At 45.3% G+C, this 21,840-nt stretch overlaps 1 protein-coding gene across 13 annotated transcripts in view; it reads right to left on the bottom strand.

Moving 5' to 3' along the window:
* PLEKHA6 (pleckstrin homology domain containing A6) overlaps positions 1-21,840 on the bottom strand; it is a 194,986-nt gene that overhangs the window by 86,415 nt on the left and 86,731 nt on the right. Inside the window, exon 1 of one of the 13 annotated variants that reach the window (XM_081866320.1) lies at positions 18,273-18,295. The exons of the other annotated variants lie outside the window; for them this stretch is intronic. Coding sequence (XP_081722446.1) covers positions 18,273-18,280 — 8 coding nt within the window. The 5' untranslated portion in view covers positions 18,281-18,295. Of the gene's footprint in view, positions 1-18,272; positions 18,296-21,840 lie in introns of those variants that run through there. 13 annotated transcript variants of the gene reach the window in all.

The following is a 21,840-nucleotide window of genomic DNA, read 5'->3' as shown; positions in this document are numbered from 1 at the left end:
GAGTCAGTAACGGTCTCTCAGCCTAACCTACCTCACAGGGTTGTTCTGGGGATAAAATTGGGAAGAAGAGAACCATACTGTATATGCCACCTTGAACTCCTTGAAGGAATAAAATAAATGAGTAATAAATAAATAAAAACTGTAGTTTTACCTTCAGAAGAAATATTTCCCCTGCTTGTCTAAGAGTTTTACTGTAATGTTAAACTGATTTGAGGGTTAATCACTTATTTTGAAGAGCAAATCATTACCCTGATTTTTAAATGTTAGCCTAAAAGAAACATTTGCATTTTTCAAAAAATAAATCTGAACATAACTTTAACCTTGGAACATATGCCCTCTGAATCTTATCTTAACCGATTCCAGATCTGGTTTTCAAAATTAAATTGGTTTATGACATTGGAAAGTCTGCCTGGCTAGTACAATATGCTCCTGAACCCTACAGAGGGCAGCCTGGAGCAAATCCATGTTGTGCTGACAGCTAGGATTGATGCGGTTAACTGACCCTGGTCAACACCCCTATGTATGGTATATACACACGCACTAATGGAAACCATCCCTCAGAGCCTCCTCAGTCACTGGAACGTCTGAGATTCTTGCATATCCAAGATAAGTCTGTCTGGAAGCAGGAGAAATAACAACCTAGCTGGGCTGCCCCCCCCCCCAGATGAAAAGCCATTGCAGTAGTGGAACCTGGTGTGTGCTAAATAAAAAAGAAGGATGCTGGCAAGGAAACTGGTGTGCAAGTCCTTATCTATTCCCACTTTGCTCCTGACTGGGCTTGCCCGCCCAATTCCTGCCAGGTCCACGTTCCAGAGCTTTTCAGCATCCCCAAAACACAGAAATTATTTCCCTTTGTTCTGAAGAGGTGCTGAGGCCGTGATAAAATTCCAGCACATCCTGCAGTTGGCTTATGTTTAAATGCACACGGTACATTTCCTCCAACTCGGCTCCAGGTTCATTTCAGGCACTTAGGCTCAACTGCTTCAAAGCAATGCAGAAAGGTCATGGCCACCCTATGATTGGACAGTTTCATGGAGGAGAAGGTTATTGATGCCTACAAGCCATGACAGTGATGCTCCACCTACATGTTTGGAGGCTGTAATGCTTCTGGATTCCAGCTGCTTGAGTCCTGCTTGTGGGCTTCCTAGAGGCATCTGGTTGGCCACTATGAGAACAAGATGCTAGACTAGATCAGCCATTGGCCCAATTCGGCAGGCTCTGCTTTATGTTCTTTTCAGCAATCCAGCATCCTCACCCAGCATCCTTGGGTGGTTGCTAGTGGTCCAGCACCTTAACAGGTCCTGCTAATGTATACCCATAAGGAATGGAGATGTTAGGCAACTGGGAACTGACCCATTTACTACCAAGTTCCAGACCAACACGACTTTGTGGGCCATGAAAATGGCACCTAACTGCCACCTTATTGCACCTTATTATGGAGAGCCAGTGTGGTGTAGTGGTTAAGAACGGTAATCTGGGGAACCGGGTTCGCGTCTCTGCTCCTCCACATGCAGCTGCTGGGTGACCTTGGGCCAGTCACACTTCTTTGAAGTCTCTCAGCCCCACTCACCTCACAGAGTGTTTGTTGTGGGGGAGGAAGGGAAAGGAGAACGTTAGCCGCTTTGAGACTCCTTAAAGGGAGTGAAAGGCGGGATATCAAATCCAAACTCCTCTTCTTCTTCTTCTTCTTCTTCTTCTTCTTCTTCTTCTTCACCACTGCTGCTGCCATCAAATCAACCCACCAACATACAAGGGGCCCATCAAGAATGCACTTTTCTGAGGAGACCCTCAATCCTGGAGCCGGTCTCTCTTGAAAAGGATTTAAAAACCACCACGACAGAGAGGCCTCTGATCACGAAGTACTAGAAGATAGAACGGGTCTTGAGGCCTAAAATTTTCTGCAACCTTTGCAAAAGCAGAAACTGAAACTCTTTATCAGGAAGGTTCTCCTGTGTTTTTGACACACAGATCTGGACTGCCGTAAACTAAGGAGCCAGGATGGCTGGAATCCAAACCAATCTTGCGTGTTGGCTTCTCTCTTTGTTTTCATATCCTTTTCTTCACCTCTCTCCTCTCCCTCCCTCCAGAATCCATATGGTTCCTCTGATTAAAGAGCTGCTCGCCTATTTGACTGCATTTCACTCAACTTGCTGCAATGGATTTGGTGCTGAAAAACTGATGGCATTAATCAGACTAAGTACTCTGGGGACTCAGGGGTTAAACCCTCCTGTTTTTTTTTTATCAAAACCTGACCTGTATCCTGGAAATGTGCTGGCACCTGGTGACTTACATGTTGTTGTTTTAAAAGTGATAGGAATCTCCTATTTAATGTCCTTTTGCAGGTTTAAAAATAAGAATATAGCCACCCACTAAGATTTCTGTGTCATAAGATTGGAATCTAGACTCTCTTGGTGATTCTGTGACATCTTGGCCAACAGACTGAGCAGATAACACAAGATCTAATGCTTTAAAAGGATGCATCTTTACAACATCAGACAGAAATCCAGAGTGGAGCTGCCTCACAGGCATGAAGGAGGGGCAAGCCTTCACTGGCTCCATATTGTTTGAAGGATGGCCTGGAACTAATTAGCACTTTATAGAAAGAGGTACTGCATGAAAACCATCCACTCGCTGAGATGCTGCAGGCACAGGGAAGCTTCCAAGTTAAAGATATATTCTCCCTTTTGTTTACAGAACTGTTGAGTATCCTGGAAACAGCTGGTGGATCATTTATGAGCATTACACATGAATGCTCATAAAGCAGCAGCTGATAAGAGAATCGTGTGATATTGGTTCATGGATCTGCAGGCTCATCAATAAATGCAAGGCAGAATATCAAGTGATGTGATATCCCTTGCAACAACATGTGAGCAATTCCAGGCTCTCTGCCTGTGCTTCTGTCCAGCACACTTAGGCAAATGACTTCATTTTTTCAGCTCTTCGCCTGTATTTTAAGGGCTTGTGAAGATGAAAAACAGGGAGAGATTGGGTGGCAGGGAGAGAGAGAAGCGCCATTATAGCATAGCATTTGGGGCGATCTCTGCACAAGATAGAGGGCTGTGTTTGCACATAATGCTAAGCTAAACAATGGCTTCATGAAAATGTGCAAGCTCCTGGGAAGGAGATTGCCTCTGCTTTGCTCCTTCCCAGGCCTTTTCGCTCTGGGCAGTGCAGCAGCTAAGCTAAGGTGCTATCTGGACCCAGGATCACAGTTAAGCTCTCTTTTCCTTAACCCTTGCAGTCACTTTGCTCTGTACCAGTAATGTCTCGGTATGCGATGCGGGAACAAGGAGGCCAGATCTATTGCGCTGCCCTTCCCCACCAGCTGCTCCTGGATGTGTCTGTGACTTTGGGAAGCAGTCACCAATAATGCCTCTCCATGCATCCTTGCTAACATTTCCCACCGGAAGGAAAGCAAAGGCGACATCCTTGATTAAACTGATGGCACATATGGGAGGCGCTTTACAGAAAAAACGAACAATGCTGTACCTAATCCTCCTAAGCTGGTCCTCAGTACCTGCAACAACAAACCTACCCCACTGCTGTTGTTTCATTGCATGAAATCTGGTATTGGTGGGGAGAAACCCATATCTCCTTCTCTACAGCAAGGATTACGAAGCCTCAGCCTCCTGCCTCCACCTGGTACCAACCTGAAGGCATCTGCACAGCAGCTGCTTCTGGCTCCTTGAACAAAGGGGCACAGCCTGGGGCAGCAGGTTTAAGGCAGATAAACATACCAAGGAAAAGAAACAGACTCTCCCCCCCCCCCCCCGGAAGTCTTTAGCTTGATAAAATGGCCAGGAGCACAAAGGGAAGGCTTTGTCTAGGCCAGGGAGAGGAATCAATCAGCAGAGAGCAGGGAAGGAGAGAGGTGGTAGATTTATTATATTCCATGAACGTACAATAATAAACAGACATCTGATTGCTTGCTGTTTCGTCGTCCCCCCCCCAAACAGGCATTTATTACTCCTTGCCTGGAGTGCTTTTTAGCAGACAGAGGCAGCATCTTATCACTGGACATTGCTCAACCTATGCTCCTTCCCATCCAATACCATGGTCCGTGTCTTATTTATTTTCCCAAGGCAGATCGACAGGCAGCATGTAGCGGCAAGACCTCCCATCCTTGATCAGTGCATCGCAACCTCAGGGAGGCTGCTGTGAGAGAGGCGGATGGTCCTGCAGTCACAGTCTGCCTCCAGTCTCCTGCAGGGCCAGGCACTTACAGCTGGATCCTCTTTGCAAAGAACACAAACCTCATAGCCAAGGAGCAAGCTGTCGTGGCCGTTTGCCTGCAACAGAGCCCTGCCTGATTTATAGCAGCTGTGGAGCCAGCCTGCTGTGTCAAAGGGCCCTCCGCAACACCCATCACTTTAGGATCTGAGCACTTCCAAATTGTCCCATAAATCCTAAGGAAGTGGCTTTTCAAAGGTGTTCCATTCCCATTTACAGGGTTTCGCGACCATCTAGCCTAGCAGTAGTCAGGGAGAACATGACAGATGATGCCACAGAATTTGAACTGTCTGAAAACAGGATCTCTATTATGGGGAGCCTGGAAATCTAACATTCCTTGCTGCCAAAGTACACTCGATATCACCCCAAGTTTGTGCTCATTTGAAATCCCAGCCATGCATGTCCATTTTGATGGTTCCAGGCAGAGACACTATATGAATGTTGATTCCAAAATTGAGATTTTCAAGTGCAGGAGTCAAAGCAAAAATGTCAGTAACAGAAGACATGTGACTAGCATGGCAGGGGGGGGGCAGGGATTCTTCAACTTTGTGAATTAAACCCAAATGGCTAAATGGCTTGCACAAATAACTAGCCCTTGGGGAACATATTCATAACGTCTGAGTCATGCTACTCTGTTTCTCATTTATTCTGTCTTATTTTCATCTTTACCAGCTAGAGGGATGACCTGATTTAGCAAACCCTGAGTTTTATAAAATGTTAATTCAATCTGGCAACCTTGCTCAACAGCAGGATATATACATCATTAACTCATCCCAAAGTATTAACAACTAAATTGAAACATTTACACTTGGCATTAAAGCACGTTTGCCTATGATATCTTTCTCTCTCTTTTTTTCCTAACACCTGATCCAGCAATCTGGAAACATATATGAAGCTCCCCAGACTGCAGGGACTCCCCCCCTCCCCACATGTCAATTCATCTTATTTCTTTAAAGCAATTTACCAAAAAGGTGAAAACTAATAAAATAAACAGCTGATGCAATTGCATTGCAAATTCTGATAAAATATAGCCGTTTAGCAATTCTAGTAGCTGATGTACAAAACCAGCCAGGTTAGGAAAAACCAAACAAAACAGATTAAACACTAAGAGCCTGCTGAACAGGATGAACTTAGCCTGACAGCTGAAAGATAGTAAAAGCGGTGTCAGCTGCCTCTCTGTTGGGCAGGCCTTAGCCTACTCCACCGAGGTTTGGTGGAGGAAGGAGTTCTGCAAATGCCTAGGAAGGTGTGTGCTGAGACGCCTGCCCTACTAAGAAAAGCTTGTTGTGGGAGCTTTGTTTGTGCACACAAGGATATAGGAGATGCCATCCAGCTGTGCATTCATTTCATCATCACCGCTATTATTCAATTTACTCATCACCTTACACTGAAGCTTCAAGGTGACATGCATTTAAAACTGTACGAAACATAGCATCCAATATGCTGTAAGTTGCAATCAGTACACATGCATAATGTTTTATTGCATTTTTATGTATGTTGGAAGCTGCCCGGAGTGCTGGGGCAACCCAGTAAGATGTGTGGGGTATAAATGGTAAAATTAGCATTATGGAATGGGACATCCCTATTTTCATCGGAGAAATGTTGGCAGGTATGCAACTCTAATGGCTTCCCCCAAAGAATCCTAGGAATGCAAGTCCATACAGCTGCAGTTCACAGCACCTTTAACAAACTACAGGTCCCAAAATTATATGGAGGAAGCCATGCGCTATAAATGTACGGCATGGATTTGACCATATTTGAAAGCTGGGAATAATGGTTTATTAATGGGTGTTTAGAAATCCAGGGGAATGGAGGAGTGATAAAAGGACATCGGCTTATCAGGACATCTGAATTCAACTATATCAGGGTGGAAAACGTCAGGCTTGGCAGGGAGAACGTGGCCCTCCAAGCCTTTCTATCTGGACCCTGTCCCTCTACCCTAGCCACACATACCCCAGGACCTGCTCCATACCATACTAAGGCACCTTTCTATGTTATTTTGTTTTCTGTAGCTGAAGCCGTTCCAAAGTGTGTGTATAGAAGCCTGCAATTTTGGGCCAGAATGCAGTCTGTTTTGCAAAAGTGAGAGTCACATCTGTTGCTCTGCCATGTTTGCATCTGGATCTGCCTGTTATAAGCATGTGGCCCCCAGAAGGCTGTCTATGGAAGAACATGGCCCTTGGCCCCAAAGGATCTCCCACCTATATCATCAAAAGGAAGAGAGTCTGATACACTGAACCACCACATACAGGATTCCTAAGACAATGGCTAGTTCCCTGCTATGACCATTATGTCACTGGGGGTGGGGGGTGAGAAAGAAGCTGTCTGAGAATAGCAGGACTGCCTTATTGACATTGCTCAAAGCGTATGTAGGTGGTGCTGCACCTTTCTGAGAATCGAGATACGAGGCAGCCAAGAAGATGTGGCTTGCCAAAAATTAGCTCAAGCGCCTGCTTGTGTTCTGGCTCTGTGCAAACATCATATGGCTCACAGGCCTTAAAAGCCTGGCCCAGGTATTGGCAGATTTTGGGGGAATTTTAAACATCACCATCTGCTGGACTTAAAACATTAGAAGAGAAAACAACAGCTAAATTCCATGTTCATTAAAGTCAAGCTGAACACTGTAAGAAGAAACCACAGGATGGAGAATTTTGGGGGGAGCACAGAAAAAAACAGACCTACAACAATAAAGCATCCTGCATCCGTCAAAGTGCGGTCTTGGGTTTGTTCCTGTGCAATATTATTGCTAAGCTGTCTTACTTTCTGTTCCGCACCAGCCTGTTAGATAGGGCCAGGCGGAATAGGCGGAAGGATAGAGGATGAAGACTATCAACAGCTGCTAGCTACAAGGGCTATGCTTTGCATCCACAGTAGACAGGATGCAGTATGCTTCTGAATAAGGGCTGCTGGAACTGCAGAAGGGAAGAATGCTCCTGTGCTCATGTCCTGCTTGTGGGCTTCCCACAGGCATCTGGTTGACCACTGTGAGAACAAGATGCTGGACTAGATGGGACATTGGTCTGATCTAGCAAGGCTCTTCTGAGGTTCTTAAGGGCTGTAGAGCAAATGCAGTGGCAGAGCAACTGCTTTGTATGCAGAAAGTCCTGGATTTACCGGTAATCTCCCAGTATCTTTGGCTGGGGGGTTAGAAAATACTCCAATCTGAAACCCTGAGAACCACAGCCCATCTTTGTAGATGATACTCAGCTAGCTGGACCAACTGTCCAATTTGGTATAAGGCAACATCCTAAGGGATGTTGTAATTACAAGTGAAGAACTGAACCTCGGGGATATGAACTTCCCAGAGATTACTGAGTGGTGACATTCTGATGTAATGCTAAATCATGTTTCAGAGCTATGCAAACAAGCCTAGCTTCCTGCCAGGAATCTGGGCTTCCTCTTCTTCTTTCTGCATATCACACTTTAAAAAGGTAAAGGGACCCCTGACCATTAGGTCCAATCGTGGCCGACTCTGGGGTTGCAGCGCTCATCTCGCTTTATTGGCCAAGGGAGCTGGTGTACAGCTTCCAGGTCATGTGGCCAGCATGACTAAGCTGCTTCTGGCGAACCAGAGCAGCACATGGAAATGCCGTTTACATTCCTGCTGGAGCGGTACCTATTTATCTACTTGCACTGGCGTGCTTTCGAACTGCTTTTCCCCTAACTTCCTGGGCTACGCTAATTTACATGGTGCCAAACTATGATGCAGGGATGGAGAATCTGCAGCCCTGCTGATGTTGTTGAACTACAGCTCTGATCATTCCTGACTGTTGGCCATGCTGGATGGGACTGATGGGAGTTGGAGTCCAACAACATCTGGTAGGACACAGGTTCTCCATTCCTTCTTTAATACTACATCTGAACAGTGGCCCAATTTCTCCATGCATTAAATAAGCGAAGAATGCTCAGGTTCGCCAGTCTCTGTCTTTTTTTGTTTCCCAAGATATGAGAGATTGAATAGGACTATAACAGCCTGATATTTTAAAGGTTGGTCTTATTTGGGAGTATCTACAACATGACTCTCTGTGGCTTCTCTTTGTTTCTCCTTAAGACTTAGAAGTACAGAGAAACTTTTTATTTTTTACAAACTTGGGACACATAAAAATCGCCCACAGTTTCTCTCACTGCAACTGAAAGAGCTGCAGGCAAGCAGCACTAGTTAATAAGCCATCAGTTTCTCATGATGCACAGTTAAATTACCAGCTCAATTGCTTCTACCCCATAAGGTGGAATCAGTATCCTGTGCCAAGCCCGGTGCAATTTCAGAGGGGCCCAACCTCTTCCAAGTCATCTCCCTAAACTGCTAAAATTATGAAGTACTTTTTTGCCTTTTGAACCTTCAGTACGGATAAAGGGTGCTGGAGAGAACCTTTAAAAAATACTTGAGATGAAAAAAGAGTCTATGGGGGGAAATGGAAGGTAAAAATTAAATATATACTACTGTGTGTGTACAAGGGACGCGGGTGGCACTGTGGGTTAAACCACAGAGCCTAGGACTTGCCGATCAGAAGGTCGGCGGTTCAAATCCCCGTGACGGGGTGAGCTCCTGTTGCTCGCTCCCTGCTCCTGCCAACCTAGCAGTTTGAAAGCACATCAAAGTGCAAGTAGATAAATAGGTACCGCTCCGGCGGGAAGGTCAACGGCGTTTCCATGCGCTGCTCTGATTTGCCAGAAGTGGCTTAGTCATGCTGGCCACATGACCCGGAAGCTGTATGCCGGCTCCCTCGGCCAATAAAGCGAGATGAGCGCTGCAACCCCAGAGTCGGTCATGACTGGACCTAACAGTCGGGGGTCCCTTTACCTTTTACTGTGTGTGTGCTTTTGTGTATGTCCAAAGGGTGTGTGGCTGTGTGTGCCCCCTCCCTCACCCACTACAGGATGTGGCCCCCAACAGTTCTCCATCAGTGTAAAATAGCCTTTGGCCAGAATAGATTTACCCACCCTACCCTAAAAGGACACCTAGGCTGATATCATCTTCCAAGAGACCTTTGTCCTGCTTTCAGGTGGTGAAATGTATCAGTGTGTCTAGCTATAAACCAGAAAGTTGGTGGTTCAGGTCCACCCAGGGATGGCTGTAGGCAGGATTCCTGCATGGCAGGGGGTTAGACTAGATGATCCTCAGGGTCCCTTACAACTCTATGGTCTATGAAAAACTAATTCCCATCTACCCTCTGCCTTTTTTAAAAAATACCCCATCCCAGTCTTTCCACTTCTTCACTTTGGTGTATGTGTACTATTAATTGTTTCAGTCGTTTCTGTTGCTTTAACTGACTGGTTTGTGTGGTGGTGATGTTTTATGAATTGATACCTCCCTGGAACCTTTTAGGATCAGGTAGGCTAAGGCTACTAATAAAACAACAACAGCAAACGCCATCCATAATGTCCCCCATCATCTTCTCTTGATATCAGGAACAGCATGCCCTCTCGTGAAACATAGGAACACAAGAAGATGCCCAGCAGCAGCAGCGGTGCATGAGGTGGTGGTTGAAGCAGTAGCAGCACCCTCCTACTGGCAGTAGTAGCAACTGTGCTTGATAGGACCAAGAGTTAGCTCAGTTGGTAGAGCATGAGACTCTGAATCTCGGGGTCATGGTTTCAAGCCCCATGCTGGGCAAAATATTCCTGCACTGTAGGGCTTGGACTTCTAACTCTACAATATGATTCTATGAATCTAAGGACAGGAATGAGGTGGGGAGAAGATGACCCCCCCCCCTCCACCACATGTTGCGGCTGCCTTCTACTGGGGTCAGGCCACTGGGTCCAGCCAACGGGTCCATTTAGTTCAGCACTATCTATGTTGAATGGCAGCAGCATTCCAGAATTTCAAACAGGAGATGCTTCTAGCCTTACCAGGAGATGCTGGGAATTGAATTTGGGACCTTCTGCGTGCACTAGGGTGTTCCCCTTCTACCAGGAGGTTTTGCAAACAACACATTCCTGAAAAACAAATATCATTAAACAAAGCAAATGTCTTCCTACAAGTTTTCAAGGTACAGGGAAGCAACCCAGTGCACTTTTGGTTTTTATCATGTTGGCAGCATTGGCTTCACAAAACAGCCAGCTTTGCACAACACAGTGAGCTGAACTGTGGCTTACCAGGAATGCACAAATATGCAGGTTCCCAGAGAGGAGCTCGCAGCCAGTTTGCTCCTTCCCAGTCATTTTTTTACTCCAGCGTGTTTTACTGAACTAAGTCTAGGTTTGGCTTAGGTTGCATTCCAACCGCACTTTATTCTGTCTTCCCATTGTTTCCTTACCTGTTGATTTTTGTGTTTTAGGTGAGCCTTCACACCATTTATAAGCCACTTGTGGAAATCTAGAAGAATCTAGCAGAAGCTCAGGGCTTCTTTCTGTGTTAATTTTTTTTTCAAATTGCAACCCTGTTAGCTCAGAAAATCATGAGAGTTTTGTGTTGACAATGGGGGTAGTATTGCAGCCTACAAATTCATTCCAGCCATTTAAAATGTAGTGTGATGTGGCAGTTTATCCACCAAAAGCCACAGTTCCATAATGCAACTGGTACTGCAGTGCAAATGGAATATTGTGACTGAAGCACCAGCATGATAACCAGAAAGACTCACACAACAAACCCCACATCTGAATGCAGCCTTAGCAAGTTTTCCAAGCCCAGGTTCATGGTTAATCTCACTTCTTACTAATCAGGAGCTTCAGCCAAGAACAAACCTTGGTTATGACTTAGAGTTAGTGAGAAATCTCAACCACAAACCTGTATTCAACTTCTGCTGCCAGATTCTAGACATTACTGCTGTACTACTACTGCTTTCATCAAACAAGCCACTATAGATATGCGTCCAAACAATTGTTCACTACACAGAGCTTGCACACTTGTTGCTCATCTGTTGTAATGAATTAGTAGGGTGCCTCCAGTCATCTTTTTTATTCTGCACTCATGATGATTTGTTCTTATGATGGTATCAGAGCACTTATACGTGATCTCGCTTTCCATACTGCTTGCACCTGCAAATGTTTCGAGGCAGACACACTGCTTCATTTCCAGTCAGTGTATGTCCTGTTGCTTCCTGCTGCATTCCTGCAACTTTTCTGACCACAAATGTTTGTGCGTGTTTTGGTTCTGCTTTTGTTGCACTATATAGCACAAGAGTGCCTCTACAGGTGGCAATAATGTGGTAATACTGGGGAGGCTTTGCAGGTCAGCTAATAAAGTGAAATGATGCATGGAAGGTCCAGTATAAATGCACCACAAATGGACTATTATTCCATTAATGGCATGTTGCAGAAGACAAGTTGCCTTTGACTATCACTACACCAGGTTATTGCGCCATAACTTCAACGTGCCATAGCTGAAATCAACTGGGGATCTCTGAGGGACGGCCTCAGAAGATTGGAGGTGGTTGGCCACCCAGCCAGGCTCCTCTGGAAGGCTCCAGCCTTCCAGGTGGTCTCCAAGGTTCCCCATTTAGGCAGGTCATTTTTCTTTTCACGGGCAGAATGCAAACCGCATAAGTACAGAAAATCCCTCCTCTCTGTTTCCAATTGTCCAACGCAAACAAACTCCAAACCCCAGGCCCCGGGGCAGCTATGGAAACTCACACCACAGTGCAGCCACACAGAGAAGGAGACGCGAGTGAGGCAGAGAAGCTGGCCTTTGTCCTTCCCCTCATGGGAGGCAAGGGGTGGTTCAGCCTTCCTGGATTTCAGTTCATGCATTCCTGGGGCCACTAACTACGTTTAAGGCAGCGAGACTGTAAAAACATCACCAAGAAAGTTAAACATCTAAGTGAGCCAAGACAACTTCCAAAAGGGCAGCTGAAATCTTGCATCACTTATAGATCATAGAGGGGTTGTGGAACAGAGGTAAAAGCAGGAATCTTATGCCACCCTGGCCTTCGGTGCCATCAAAACCAAAGTCTAGTCAAAACCCAGAATTTTGATGTGAGCCACGAGCTAGCCAGATTCTGGCTAAATCAATCACAGCTGCACTCACGCACTCTTTGCATGGTTTCCTCACACACTAGGGTGGTCTTTTCCTGGACTCAATGGCTGGGTGCATTCCTTAATGCAGTTTCCCATTCCTGCACCATGGGCAATAGTGTGGGTAGGAAGAGGATATAGGGATGAGTGGGCATCACTTCACAGATTGCATTTCACAAACTTCCAAGACCCAAAGCACTCCCCCCCCCCCGAATAAAAATAGGAGGGACACTTCGCTCTTAAAGAGCTTGTTATTAGAGCATGTGAGAATGTGCCACTCTCCAAAGAGTCTGCCTCCTCTCCTTTAGGTGGGTATGTCTGCAACAGAGGCAGCTCAAAGGAAGGGGATTGGTTAAGTTGGCCCCCACCAACAGCACAGGCCCAGTGGGGCACAGAGATTGCATTTCTCCACTCTGGCTCAGGGTGGCCAAGAACCTGCCCACCCATCCACAGGATCCACTGCTCTGTGCAGGCAATGCGTGCAGGCTATCCTCCGTGCCTCAGTGGGCAAATCCAGACACTAGCATGCATGGGGGGGAGGGGGCTCCCCACTCAGCAGGTGGCACTATTAGAAGCATGAATGAATTGGGGCTCAGAGGGAAAAAAGACAGAGAGAGCCCGTGAGAGTTTCAGGGGGAGGAAAAAGGCAGGAGGGGAGGAAGGAGGCAGAAGGGAAGACTGCAAGCAGAGGGAGAGAGGCAGGAAAGCAGGCAGAGAGATGGAGCAATGGAGGAGGAGGAGGAGGGAAGGCAGAGTAGAGCGGACCTGACGCCGATGGCCGCAGAGGAAATCACTGGGCTCGTTTCAACCCCAGAAGTTGCCTTCTAGGATACCTACTGAGGAGGCCTGCATAGAGCAACAATTCTAAAGAAGTTTGTCAGGGAGCCTCCTTTGAGTCTGGGCAATAGTGCTGTATTTCTGAAGCAGAGATTATTCCATCCCATCTAAGACAGCAAGAGTGAGGAATCTCTGGCCCTGGGGTCAAATGCGGCCATCCAGGCCTCTCTATCTGGCTCTCTGAATTCTCCCCAGCTGCATGCTGTTTCCCCAAACCCTTCACCAGGCTTGTTTCACACCCTCCTGGAGTGTTTTTGCCTGGCTGGAATGTGTCCTTGAACTCTGATAGTGACTCTTGCTTGTCTGGATAGAGGATAAAGACAGGTGGGTGGGTGAGTGTGTGCAGACACTGGTCTGCTATACAAAGCTAAGGTTTACATTCATTGCTCCACTCACTTTCCCCATTCCATTCCTCTTTTTCAAACCATCTGCAAAATGTTGCCCTTACAGTTGCCCTACAGTTGCAAACTAAATTGAAAGTGGGACCACAGGTGGCTGCCCCGATATCATGATGAGTACGTATCATCATGAATGCACAATAAAAAGGATATTGGATCTGGAGAGACCCTTTTCTTCATTAAAATGAAAAGTGGGGTTAGGGGGTTTTGACAGTCCTGTGGGCTTTGCATTTGCCAGGAGAGGGCACAAAACACACCCATTAGCGGAAAAGCCATTATGGTTTCTGTCATGCACTCTTCTCCCCACCAAAAATAATAATTTAAATTTTAAAAAATCATATCAGCATTTTTAATGGGCTCTTCTCTGTTCATAACAACAGCAGCTCCTCTATGCTGTGAGGGTGGGAAAACTGCTATTGTCATATCCATTTAGTTATTGAACTAACCCTCCCAGTTACTCCAAGCCACACAGGAGAACAGATCAGACTGTAGTGTTGGTTTCGTATCTTAATTGTTAATTTCCCCTGTGCAAGAACTGGCATGTTCAACATGTTTTGGGAATTCATTTGGCATTCAGTATTCTGGCACCCAGTGGGTTTTGCCTTCTGTATCTTCTTTTTCCCCTGCTCTCCCTCTGTTTGGAGGCATGTAAAATACCAGGAGGGATTAGCATAGTGGGGAACCCCCAGACCTCGGTCTGAAAGGGTTTTGCAGGGCTGACAATCAGCTGTCAAACTTTGCTTGCCAAGAGAACAGAGGAGAGAAGGATTAGCAGGGCAAGGGAAGAGGGAGTTCCTGCATGGAAATTAAATGATGGATACACTAAAGCTACCTGCTACTGCTCAGCGAGCACTTCTGCCCACCACTGCCAGATAAATCCACCAGGGTCCACTGCCAGGATTGGGTTCACCAGAACTCTCACCTAGAGCTGACCCTACAAATGTATGTACCATAAATTGGGGGCACAGTCTGCTGCCAAAAAGCCACTTTTTCCTCCCACCCCCACCACGTACATACACAAACATCTATAAACATATCTGCCTGTTTATGCATATCTTTAATAACTGTGGCTCAGTGAAAGAATGGGCCAAAGGAATCACTCATCTAGTCAGATGGCCGTTTAAAGGGTTCTTCAGTGGTTAAAGTCCCTCTCTGAAAACCAGTGCGCCCAGGATGCACGACTCTATGAAATCTTGCAGTACTGTATATTTGAACCCTCCTCGATCCCTAAGCTGGAGTGTGGCCCTCTCTGCATGTTGCCTCTGTTAAATGAGCACTGGAGAAGCCAGTGTTTAGGACTTTGCCAACTACTGTCTCATCAGTTTGCAGGGAATCAGGCAGAGATCCTCCCATGATTGATTCAACACAACATCAAAGAAGGGAGCATGTTTTGCGGTATCACCTAAACATTAGGGAATCCAGGCATGGCAGCTCACAAGCACCACTCTGCTTCTTTCTGGATTTCTAGTTCAGCCCAATGCCTTTTGGATGTTTTTTGAAACATCTGGATTTCTTTTCTCTTACAAGTATGCCAGAGAGAAAATGAGGCACAGCTGTTAAGTATGTGGGCACTGGCCCCGTTATGCAATTGATCAAAGGTCGAGAAGGGATCCCACAGAGGCTTGCCTGTGTGTTTTAACAAGTGCTCACACTAAGACCTGATTCTCCAGACAGATTTCTTGCTCACATGAGCAGTCCTGACTTTAGTGAATGAACATAAAGTGTGATAGGGGGGTGGGGGGTGTCGTGAATATAACTGGCAGGCAATGGGTTTTCCCAGCTGCCTCAATAACAAACATTACTGCTACCACATCCACAACCAGCAGGATTGTACATCAATGCTTGTGTAGGTTATGATGTAAACCATAATATGTTCATGTACAGTTGTCACATGGCTGCTTACCTCCCTTCCTCTTTGGATTCCAGTCCAAAATCTGCTAGTCAAGCGTTGCTGCTTCTCATGGGGCAGCTGCTAGTGGAATATATTTTCCTTCAAAACCCACTGAAAGCATCATTGTTATCAATCATTAACAGCACCTATGCTGCCAGAAAGCTTTAACCTCTTGATTGCAGGGTTGCCCTGAAAGGCAAAGCAGACAGGCATGATTTTAGCCATGTCTACTTCACCTTTAAAAGAAATCCAGACCCTTGCAATTCTTTAGAACAAACGTGCTGCATACAAGCCCCCCTCTCTTTGTTTGAAGTTAAGGCATCACAACAGCAAGGCAACTATGAGCTGGTGCAAACCAGCTACATAACCACCTTTGAGAAAGCTGTTCTCCAGATCATACACACAGTGGACCCAACTCCACTTAGAACCCACTCTTCCTTCAAAAGAGCCTTTCAATCCCACAACAACTTTGTAAAGTAGACAGACAGGGTGTTGTTGTTTTTTCAAAGCCACCCAGCTGCATAGCTGAGCAGGGATTTTAGCATGGCTGTCCCCCATGCAAGCCCAGCCCTTCAACCACAGCACTCCACTGGCTCTGGAATTTGTCACATTCACCAAGTGCAGTTTGTCATGCCACACATCCTCACCCCCTGAGAAGGTTTCAATCGGCGTGACGTGAAGGTTTCAGCTGGTGTGCAAAATCTATGGCTTGTGCTCTTGGCAAATGGCTCAGTTTATGCATTTGTCATGTGCATTGCGCAATCTGGGCAGGAGTCAAAAACAACAACACACTTAGCAACAGCTAGAGATAATCTAGCCTCAAGGCCACATCTGGGAATGCCTTGGGCTAACAGGCTGACATATCTCCTCTTTGCTCTCAAGATAGGAAGATGCCTTTGCCTAACTCTCACGGGGAACATTGGCCCATCTCCTACCCTGGAAAAATCATCTTCTAAAAGCACCATAAAGAATAACACATTTATTACTGAATAAACTTTTATGGACAGGAATCTACTTCATCAGATGCATGAATTTTTATCATCCATATTGACAGATTTCTACTTCATACAGCTAAATCTGATGCCTTTCAAAGCAAAAACTTCCAGTGTGTTAGCTATATGAATGCTGTCTTCCATTAATTGCATTGAGCCATAAATCTATTTCCCTGAGTTTTCAACAAACAAAACTACAGCTGCAGATTAATTCCCCAAACTGCAGCTTTCTACTGTCAGCAAGGACCTTGGGTTGTTGCTGTTTTTTAATCTATGTGGGAAAGGCATGTCCATTCCCCCTCCCTCCCCAAATGCTCAGAAATTTATTCCCAAAACAAGAAGGCGGTTGACCACAAGGCTGCTATAACCTAAACATATATAAATGGGGGGAGGCACAACAGCAAGCATCACTGGCACATTGCATAATGTTCAGATTTTTATATAATCCATTTCACTTAACAAGCCATATATGGAAGTTTAGACGGACTCATTGGAAAAGGGTGCGTGATAAATACGGCCTTAGAAAAGCTTCAAACTGGAATATGGCGTCTAGCAGAGGTGGCCTGGAATAGCCCACAATCTTCATTAGGCCTGCACATGTATATTTGCAATTCTGATGAGCAGGTTCTCAATGCTGATGCTGCTGATTCGCCTCTCATTGAACACTGATATTGCTGCTTTGTATCAATTTTTTTTTACCATACTGTTAGCCAGCCTGAGGTCTCTACAAAGCCACATCCTGGAAGGAAGAAAACCAAATGAGGCTTGGTCAAAGGGGTCAGCCTCTTTTCTTTGGCCTTAGTCCCACCCCCTTGTCCTCCCTGGCTGAGGGTCCATCCCTTGCCCTCCCTGGCTGAGGGTGGGTCAAAGGCCAACCCAAGCAGGTGGGAGGCACCCGTCCAGGTGAGCCCCTGCTCAGTGCTGCAAACCCCACCCCCCCTGTAGGGAAGGGAGGGCGGAAATTGGCAAGACATAACTCGTAAATCAACCAATCAGTTTTAACTTATTAGTCCAGCTTCAACGGTAGTCAAATTTAAATGAGTAACATTCTGTGTTTATTACTGCAGTCACAGCGCTCTGAGAGGAAGGAAAACAAACAAGCCCCAGTGTTGCTCAATTGCAGGTTGCATGATTAATGCAAATGCAAGCCTTTCTAAAACACTGCCTATTGACTGGTAACCAGCGCTTGATTACCCAAAGTGTAAAATTGCTGCAGCAGATCAGCTGTCAAAGACCAATCAAGCCAAGCAATTACCTAAGAAAGGAGGCAGGCATCAAAGCAACAGTCTGTCACTTACACAAGTTGTGTCAACAACACTCCCTCAAATTCTGCCTGTACCAGTGGAATCAGCAATTCCATTGACTGGGGAAAGTGTTCCTTTCAGTTCAATTCCCACCTCTTCCAGAGCCAAATCTCATAAAGTCACAGTTACTTGTCTACAGAACTGGGTGGATATAGGTGTGCTGAGTCTTTGAGTTATCCTAGTTTTGGAGTGATAGCTATCTCCGCCCACCGCCCCCTTGAGTATCAATTTCTCAGTTTGCTAAATGTGAGGTTTTCACTGCAAAATATTGCAAAACTATTGCAAAACTTTGGCAGTGGTTTGGAGTGAATTGGACAAACAATGTTGGAACCCCCAAATTGATGTATCAATTCCTCAGTTTGGGGGTGCTGCAGAACCTGGGGCTTTCACTCCAAACCCTGCAAAATGACTGCGAAACCCAAATTTCAGATTTCATAGTTAATGAAGCTATCATAGAGATAATTAGGAAAGAATTAAGTGCTGTCCCCTGGCACTCCCTGGCCCTAATCACATTTGGAAGATCCTGTAACTACTACAAACTAAAGAAAAAGAAAAAGAAAACAGGAGATAGTTCGATAATGGATCTCACATCTTACTCTGCTTTGTCCTGTTAACAAGTCTCATAGGGAAGTATACATGAAGCTGCCATATAAATTGGTTCATCTACCTTAGCATTGTCTAAGTGGCAGTAACTCTGCAAGGTTCAGACAAGGACTCTTTTTCAGCCCTTTCTGGGGACACAGGAACTGAACCTGGGGCATGCACCTGTTAACCTTTATCTCAGAAGACAGTTTCCCATCTGTACACTAGGAATACAAAAACAATAAGTATTAGAAGTCACCCAAGAGTTGGCCCTACTAAACATCTTCCAAGATAATAATGCCCACTCACATCATAAAGAGCTCATAACCCACCTACTCTCAGCAGCCAGAAACATCATAGCCAGACACTGGAGAGACCTATCAGGAGTAAGCATAGACCAATGGTACCAAATAGTATGGGAAACAGCCTTATTAGAAAAACTAACCAATAAACTGAAACGAACATGGGGACAAATAGAAGAAGACGCCTTCACCCCGGTATGGCTCTCCTTTATCACATACACAGCCCAACAAGACAACAAGAATCCACCAACAGAATACCAATCAAAAACAGCATACCTGTTTCAAAAACACCCACCCACCCCACTCACACATGAAAACAAAGTTCACCACAGTCAATCACAAACAAACTGATCTGTAGAAAATGTAACTTGAAAAAACAGACATTGCACATATTTTTGTAAACTAAGAAATCTTTAATAAAAATATGGTTTTTTTTAAAAAAACGAACAAAATGTAGAAATAAAGAAAGCCTTTTGCCAATTTTAGTCAGTGTTTACATAACTGACAAAAGCAACAACAACAGCAACAATTTTAGAAGATCTACCTCCTTGTCCAGAATAAAAACTGTAAAAGTTTTCAGAATCCACTTAAGTTTTACTCAGGTGAGTCAGCTGAAAACTGTGTACACCTGAATTAGAACCCACAGCAGACAAAAACAACAACTGCAGGGGCTGGATAAACTGCAGATACCAAGAACGATCCTGTCTGGAACAGGATTGTAAAACCAAAGCCCTTTCACAAAAAAACAGCTTCAGAATTTGTCAGTAAACACATTTTATAGGCCTCCCTGGTGATTGAGAAGAGGAAAGTCAGCTATAAAATTATTTATTTGGCCCTATTACCATAGCATCTAAGCATCTGCCCACTCACTCTGCTAAATATTTATTCTCACCACGCCCCTACAAGACAGGGCACTGTTGAAAAAGTGTTCTGTGGAAGCAGAGTAACTTGGCCAAGATCTATGGAGTCTCGTATCGCTGTTCCATTTATTGTTTATTGTTTTTGAGAGAGAGATTGAAATTATGCTGCACTTTCTTTAGTTGCAGTGTATACAAATATTTTCCCTTCAGACTCCACTTCCTTTTTTACCAGCACAAATGGAAGCAGCTGGTGAATTGCATGTGTCCCGTGCAAACCCCTCTTGCTAATGAACTCTTGTGTGTGACATGGTTATGCATCTGTTAGTAGGGACCGACAGAGATATTTTAATCATCATTCAAATGTATCTCCAGAAGAAGGCCGCTTCTGGCTTGATACGCTTTGGACCCAAACCATCTTCAACATGAAACATAAAGACTTCCATATCTTTGTGGTTTAACACTTTTGTTTAATTTGCAACCATACAGAATGCAAGACAGGTTGCCATAAACCTCTTGCGACACTTTCCCAGAGGTCACAGTACCAGTAAAAAAGGCCCAAGCTAAGCAGTACAGGATCTGCCTTGCACTCAGATGTACCCAAATTCAATCCCTGGCATCTTCAGGTAGGCCTGGGAAAGACGGTTAGTCTGAAATCTGAAGGAGCCACAGCAGAGAATTCTGAGCTGAGTACAGTGGTCACATTGGAAACTACTTCTGTTGTGGCATTATTATTATTATTATTATTATTATTATTATTATTTTATTTATTGAATTTATATACAGTGGTACCTTGGGTTACAAACACCTCGGGTTGTAAACACTTCAGGTTACAGACTCGGTTAACCCATAAGTAATACCTCGGGTTAAGAACTTTGCCTCAGGATGAAAACAGAAATTGCACGCCGGCATCAGCAGGAGGCCCCATTAGCTAACGTGGTACCTCAGGTTAAGAACGGACCTCCAGAATGAATTAAGTTCGTAACCAGAGGTACCATTGTACCGCCCTATACCTGAAGGTTTCAGGACAGTTCACAGAACAAAATCAGAATATAAAACCACCTTCAATGGTACACACATGCTCCCATTGCTAAGGCTACACACGTACTATATGCAGAATGAGTAATTACACTCAAAATGACATCCTCTCCTTGCATATCTCCCTCTAGGGAGCACATCTCAGGGCAATGCTAGGTCACAAACTAAAAAGTGCTCAATGGTACACTGCTTGTTTTCATTGGAAATTGCAATATGGCAAACCTGACCACGACTTTGGGGCACCTAGTCAACATTTTAACTAACTGTAAATGCCTGGAGTCCCCAAAAGGCTTCTGATAAGCTGCCATTCACAACAAAGGCTGATAGCGTTTGGAAGGGACCCGAAGGCTCATCTAGTCCAACCCCCAGGGAATGCAGGCATAACCAGCAGAGGTGTTAACTGAATGGGAGCCGCAGGACTTGGACTAAAGAGAGCTTCAGGTCGGTGTTCAGGAAGACTAATGCAGACAAGTGTAATGATTGCAAGATAAAGCACGGGGCAGAATTGAAATCAAGGAACTGCTTTGGGACTGGAAAAACAGGGTGTGTGTGTGTGTGTGTGTGTGTGTGCATACATGTGGAGCTGGACACATAGGTCTCCAAGTCCAGAAGAAGAAAAATGAGACTGTGCACTCAGTTATCAAGAAACAACTATAGAAAACTTGAGATGACAGCAGCAGAAATCACAAGACCAGGCTGAGATGCATCAGCCGAGTAAAGAAGAAGGGAGGAGCCCCGGGTTGAACTAACGGGGCAAGTTACCACAACGGAATCAAAGTGTCCTACCAGAAGTGTGTGGGCGGGCTTTGCCTGCAATTTTCAGCCGGCCTGCCAGTCCTCATTTGGAGAAACAAGCCTCCCAAAAAGTTATTAAAGGCATCAAAGGAGAGTATGGCAGGAGGAGGAGGAGGAGAAGCAGCAGCTGGATGCTCTCACCCTCCTCCTTGCCACGGACCCAAACGCTGCGTCTCTTCTGGCTTCAGCCCTACGTGCCCTTGAGCTGGAATCAAAGCAGTATCCCATAAATCCTGCTTCTATGTGTCAGATCAGCTCCTGGCTCACAGCCCAGCCACAAGCCCCACTGCCCAGGAGGCCAGAGGACAAAGAGAGGCTAAAACTTTGTAAACACTGTCAGAAGGACAGAGAAAGTTTCCCCAAATCTCTGGACAGAGGGAGGCTGCAACAATGCAGATGGAATTCATGCTCAGGGATGTAATATTATGATACAGTTATGTTTCAGCATTATAGAGTGCATTTAAGAGTGCAGAACACCTCACACTCTATTACCTCAGTAATCCTACAACCCTGTGAGGTAGACAAGTATTATTGTCCACACATGCCCAAGTCCATTCAGCGAGTTTCCAGAAGTAAAAGTGCATATCACCACCTCACAGATCATGCTCTTAACTACTATGTTGCTTCAACTCTATAGAGAACCTTCCTGATCTTGTATTTC

This window comes from Podarcis erhardii (assembly GCF_964252035.2).
Source record: "Podarcis erhardii genome assembly, chromosome: 6".
Taxonomy (NCBI): domain Eukaryota; kingdom Metazoa; phylum Chordata; class Lepidosauria; order Squamata; family Lacertidae; genus Podarcis; species Podarcis erhardii.
The sequence above is the reverse complement of the archived record's forward strand: the minus strand, read 5'-3'. Positions and strand labels throughout refer to the sequence as shown.